The 6,269-nt window shown below is 44.2% G+C and overlaps 1 protein-coding gene across 1 annotated transcript in view; it reads right to left on the bottom strand.

The window, feature by feature from the left end:
- Window positions 1-5,723, bottom strand: part of trdmt1 (tRNA aspartic acid methyltransferase 1) — a 12,178-nt gene extending 6,455 nt beyond the window's left edge. The window contains exons 1-7 of the mRNA XM_044176756.1: window positions 5,486-5,723; window positions 5,141-5,217; window positions 4,701-4,772; window positions 2,793-2,858; window positions 1,871-1,940; window positions 1,711-1,794; window positions 975-1,300 (exon numbers count right to left, since the gene is read on the bottom strand). Coding sequence (XP_044032691.1) covers window positions 975-1,300; window positions 1,711-1,794; window positions 1,871-1,940; window positions 2,793-2,858; window positions 4,701-4,772; window positions 5,141-5,178 — 656 coding nt within the window. The 5' untranslated portion in view covers window positions 5,179-5,217; window positions 5,486-5,723. The remainder of the gene's footprint in view (window positions 1-974; window positions 1,301-1,710; window positions 1,795-1,870; window positions 1,941-2,792; window positions 2,859-4,700; window positions 4,773-5,140; window positions 5,218-5,485) is intronic.
- Between the last annotated feature and the right edge of the window lie 546 nt (window positions 5,724-6,269).

Genomic DNA, 6,269 nt, shown 5'->3' with positions numbered 1-6,269 from the left:
AAAAAGTAATAAAAAGTTCTTATTGTACTGCTGCTCCTTCTGACTGCTTGTTAATTGATAGCTCGTAATGCTGCTGCCGGGGTTGCTGGTCTTCCTCTGTTAGATTTATACTCAGGTCTATGTGTACCAGGTCTGGCTGTGCTCAGGTCCCCGTCGGACCAGTTCTGAAAGCGTTTTTTGGATCGTGTCCATCTTTTTGGACCCGTGAAAACCTGTAGTTCAGACAGCTGATATCTGATATTTAAAAAACAAGCGTAGCTGTAACCAAAAAGAGACGGAATGAAACCTGACTTTTAGCCAGATGTTGAAAAGGTTAAATGTTATCTTGACTCCTCCCAAATGTAACTATGTCAGTAAGCAGTCTGCTTAGCCATTACCAAACAGCTTTAGGTGCATTACCACCATCCTGTGGGCCGGAGTAGAACTGTCCCTGATTTGCACGTAGTCCGGGAAACTCAAGATGGACTGAAATCAGGTTTGCGATCTGACCAACAGAGACGCATATATGTGGCTAAGTGTAAAAGTGAAGTGTATTAAATCACGTCTAGATTTTATCCGGATACCAGACACTTGAAATGACAAGTGTAAATGAGGCCTAAGTAAAGAAGGATGATGATCTATTCACTTTAAGTGAATACATGTTATTTGGCTCGACAAGTCTATTCACTGTAACGGAATTTCAAACATGTTACTGGCATTAAGTAAATAGTTGATGGGCAACATTTTCACCATAGTTGTCCCATCATTGAATCACTGAGTTTTGATCTCCAACTTGCATTTATTATGTTATTCCTGTGTTTTAACATCCAACATGCACGCACACACACACACACACACCTGCTTTGTTGGCAGTTGCTTGTAACATGTATTATTTGGCAAGTTCCAGTGGAAAGTGCTAATGCTCTAGCAGTAAAGAAACAATAATAAAGAGACAAGTGAAGATAGTGACAGGTGAAGACGGTTCCTGTACCCACCCTTTGGTAAAGCAGACAGACCTCCTGCATGTCGGCCGCACAATGTCCAGGAGCAGAGCATATCGCAGCAGTGTTTTAGGAGGCAGGAGATAGTGGTCCATGTTCACTTCCATCTGTGGTTCCAGGAAGTCTTGGATCTGCCTCACACACAGATCGTTGTTCTGATTCATCTTCCTCTGGGCATCCAGTGCTGTCTCTAGTTTGTACAGGACATGACCGCCCTGCATCTCCTCTTCTGGCTGGCAGGTACCTGGATGGGGAGGACTGAAGACTGTGGGCTGCTCAAGGGAATCATTCTCAGCAGGATGTGGGAAGGCATCTAAAATCTAAGATTACATTCATTGTCAAAAGAATTATATACACCCGTGACTATTATTATATTTATTTATTATTATGGGGTCTTTGTAATTGTGGTGCAGTGACCCTTTAGCCATGAATGCCCCGAGTTTGTTACACAGTTCAACAGAGCAGTTGAGAGAGTGCCGACATTAACAGTCACACTACTGGGCAATGGTTCTTTCACAGCAGCGGTGGATCAGGGAGCAGCTGCTTGTCCTTGCTGTACTGAATATATTGTTTGTATCATGTTAACATGGTCTAGAGTTAATAAAAAACCTGAATCTGAGCAGTATCAAAGGTTTTCAAGGTAAGAAGAAACCAACAGCAATTTCAATGGTTATGACACTTTTGAGTTCAAATGTTTCATGATACCAGGATTCCTGTCAGCGAGCCTCACCTTTGAACTTGTCTTGGTGCTAAGGTTTTCTGTTGACATCTTAGCAATCAGGAAGTAACGCAGTCTTGAATTTGGGATCCCAACCTGGACAGGATATAAATATAACTTAGTATGTGCAGATGTATTTAATGAAATGAGTCACACAGTGTGTCTTTCTTACACTTGTAGGCGAGACCATGATCTCCTGGAAAGTGTATCCACATTCCATCAGTGTGTTCACCAAACGTTCCCTGGAAAATACGAGTATCTCAAATGAAATGTCTCCATTACAGTGGTTTGTTTATAAGAGTGAAATTAGAATGACTCCAAATCATACTTGACAAATAGAGTTTAAATGTGCAAACATTGTGTGTGTGTGTGTAGATGTATATTTCTGATCTGCAATCATTACAGAGTACATTGTGATCAAAGTATTGCTTGTTCTATTTGTATTTGAAAAGACAAATGTGCAAATTTGAAATGGCCTGGGGTTTAGCTCCTCCAGCGTGCATGAATAGGGGTGGGGGTTGGGGGTCTGTCTACTTTCCTCATTGGCAGGAATCAAGAAATCAATACATTGTCAGTTGTTATAATGGTCGGAGGTCTTTCAAGGATTTTTTAATATTACTTTAATGGTTCCTTTTTTAGACAAGGAAAGGACTATAAGGAGTATGGATGAATATCCCATAAACATCTCGCAATTACAATAACCAGCTGTTGAATTTTAAAACCGTACACTGATTTATTAAATGACTTCATGGCCCTCTCTGTTTACGCTCACATAAGACAACTGAAGCCTCTGCCTGCGTTTTGATCATTTCCGTAAGTATGATTATTTTGGGTGCAGACAGTGCAGGCTTTGTGAGATAGAAGTCTCATCAATAAACCACAGTAGCCCTGTGCTGTTAATGCACTTGGTTTTCAGTAGACAGTAGAAGTTGTGAAATAATCTAACTTTTCTGTTATACAGGGCGTTCCCAGATTGTTCCATCGACCGACATTGTACTCTTATGATTTGTTGGTAAGACATGAAAGAAATAATTAGCAAGATTTCAATACTACCTGCCTACTGACATGGTGACCGTTCAGGCCTCCATCATTACCTGGCAGAGGAGCTCTCAAAGCCTTTCACATTCTCCAGCAGGATGAAGCGGGGCAGCCTGCACAGCCTGGCCACACATCGCCAGAGGCAAGTTAGGAAGAAAGGATGAGAGCGTTACTGTCAGAAACCATCTAACAGCACAGCACAGACTGAACAGGACAGACTGAACGGGACAGGACAGACTGAACAGGACAGCACAGACTGAACAGGACAGGACAGACTGAACAGGACAGCACAGACTGAACAGGAGAGCACAGACTGAACAGGACAGGCTGAACGGGACAGGACAGACTGAACAGGACAGCACAGACTGAACAGGACAGCACAGACTGAACAGGACAGACTGAACGGGACAGGACAGACTGAACAGGACAGCACAGACTGAACGGGACAGGACAGACTGAACAGGACAGCACAGACTGAACAGGACAGGACAGACTGAACAGGACAGCACAGACTGAACAGGAGAGCACAGACTGAACAGGACAGGCTGAACAGGACAGGCTGAACAGGACAGACTGAACAGGACAGCACAGACTGAACAGGACAGGCTGAACAGGACAGCACAGGCTGAACAGGACAGCACAGGCTGAACAGGACAGGCTGAACAGGACAGGCTGAACAGGACAGCACAGACTGAACAGGACAGGCTGAACAGGACAGACTGAACAGGACAGCACAGACTGAACAGGACAGGCTGAACAGGACAGGCTGAACAGGACAGCACAGGCTGAACAGGACAGGACAGACGTGTCTGTTTCTCTTAAAATGGAGAGTTGCTAAAGGCAGAATTGGGTTACTACAAGCACAAACACAATATACCAAGGCTGACCTGAATGTTTACGACAAGGTATAATGAATGCTTTGATATAGGTGAGAAGAAGTGTGTGAGAAGGGGCATTAGAAAATGCGGGTTCACTTCAGTACTTTGCCATCTTCACCTCTTCCAAAGCGTTCGTACGCAGCGGCCAGTGTTTCCACACAGGGCCGTGCACTCTCTTTATACACACAGTAGAAAACAACTGTCCAACAGGGTGGAGAATTGTCTTTGGCCTATCTGCCAAAAGACACACACTGCACTTAACAACATCAACACTGACAGTATGAGTCCTCCATGCGGTGAGGCACAGGGGCCAGCAGCACAGCTGTCAGACATTTCAGCTGGTTATACCTGCATGCCTTGGAGGGTGGAACACATAACCAGCTAAACAGTGAGTTGGAGTAAAGTCAACTTAGAAGCAAACTTACTTTTCAGGTCTATATTACAGTTAGTACTATAATAAAGTGATATATTACATAGGCGGTGTACTAGACATTACTCAGTGTTTTTAAAAACTAATCCGGACGCTCAAAAGGGACGTAGCTGCTGCACAGTGAGGAACAGGGAAGTAACGCCCGGCAATGTTTTGATATCGAACTGACTATCCATAAATGTAGCTGCTTGAGTTAACATTAGCTTTACAAACAGTTTAACTGACGGATTCAGACGACTGTTCCTACATTGTGTATGTAAAAAAAGACTGTCCACTCGAACAGCAACCAATCCGCTGTCTATGTTTCCAAACGTCAAAATGCCGCAGAGTGGCGTTTCCCTCTCAAGGAAGCCATCTTAGGCTGAGGGCACAAAGCACAGGTCCTGGTCAGACTGAAGAGAGCTTTCACCCACACAACAGCCAAGAGTTTCATTTTGAGGTTTGGCCAACTCGTGGCATTACTGTTGCCGAAATCTGCCGCCAGCTGTCGCTGAACGTTCACAAAGCTTTTTTATAGCAAGTTAAAACACTGTTAATAATGTACGTTATTATTTTAAAAGCAGCTGTTGTGGCTAGAAAATGTAACTCTTTCAAATTGTGATTTCAATATAGAAATATTTTCTCATTCAGGCCGAGCAGAGGGCAAGATTAAAGACCTTGGCAGAAGATCGAGGATGTAGAGGAAGCTCTTGGTTCTGGGGTCAGCAAGGTCACCCTGAAGTCCAATCCTGCACAGAGAAAAAAACTCCGATTTCAGTGGGAAACTGACTTAATACAGCGAAAACAGACAGTAACAGGAGTGCAGCGCTGCGGGACACACGTTTTACAGTCCGGCTTCAGGACGCTGCAGTTACACTTACTGCTCTGCAGTACTACTTTCTATTGAAATACCATTTATATCTTTCAAATCGCAAGAGCCACAATTTTAATTCATTAAATTAACACGTTAACACGAAATAATTAACACGTTGGGCAATAAATCTATCAAAACTATGACTTCCTTTGTTTTATTGAAGCGCAAACACTTTTAGAGTCATGTTGCACTGTCTGACTGAGCTCCTACTGGATCACAATGCATACAAAACATAGGACCTACCTGGTGAAAGGCTGGCAAGGAGGGCTCATCAAAATCATGTCAAAAGATAATTTATTGAAGTCATCTAGTGTTATGCCCTAAAAATAAAAAATTAAAAGAAGTTATAACATCGCAAAGTTCAAAATGAAGCACAGAGCACTGGTTTGGATCCGTGAATCATTACAGTCCTAGGGTGTGTATCTGAATTATGCAGGTCACCCGGCCCTTCATCCTCAATACACACTCATTCCTCAGGACCACAGGGAGGCCGGGGCCGCTCTTAGCCTGCGAGCTGCAGTCCACCACCCTGAAAAGGTTCCAGTGGACCGCAGGGCAACACACAAACTGCTGTTCACTGTCACCCACCTCAATGGTCTTGTTCCAGAGGGGGGTGTCGGGAAAATTGTGCCTGTAGATTTGATTGGCCGTGGTGTTTATGTCGATGGCAGCTACTACCTGGACAGGTATGCCGCTCTCTGGAGGAAGAAAAAACAGATTGTAAGCCACAGACGAAGAGAAACATAATGTCGCTTTAGCTTTAGTTTCCCAGCATGCCTGAATGTTCGGCTCCACAGCAGAGCCCCGCCCAGAAAAGGCCCTGTTCGGTTGCTTTAGTAAACTAATGCTGACAGAAGATTCTTAGGTCCACTAACAGGATATTTTCCAGAGCTTTCAGCCACATCTTGTGGCCTTCATCAGTGGATGGAGTTTGCTCATGGAGATGGCTCAGTTGTTATCACTTGACCTATGTACGGTAACAGGTAGGTGTTTATGTGGGGAGATGGTAAGCCCCTCTCTGGCCGCCCGCTGACTCCTGGGTGATGCGAGTGGTTTTGGTCTGGTGTTCATGTTGTTTGTTCCAGGATCATTGCACTTTCACTGACGTAGCGCTTCGCCAAAGTGTCTCTTCCACCTGACTTCTCGTGGCGAGGCAAATAAAATGGCATGAGTGAACTTGATGTCAGATAGCTAGCTAAACCAAACTCCCTAATTAATAACAGTAATTCATAACAGCACCAAGCTCAAATGTAATGAGTGGGGGAGTTAAAGCAGGAGGTTCTAAAAAAGGACATAATTCGCCCGCGATAGACAAGACAGAGGACAGCTTGGAACAGGGAAGACGGCAACAGCGGCAGTGCGTTTGGGACTG

This window comes from Siniperca chuatsi, linkage group LG19 (genome assembly GCF_020085105.1).
Source record: "Siniperca chuatsi isolate FFG_IHB_CAS linkage group LG19, ASM2008510v1, whole genome shotgun sequence".
NCBI lineage: Eukaryota > Metazoa > Chordata > Actinopteri > Centrarchiformes > Sinipercidae > Siniperca > Siniperca chuatsi.
This window is presented reverse-complemented; position numbering and strand designations above follow the sequence as displayed.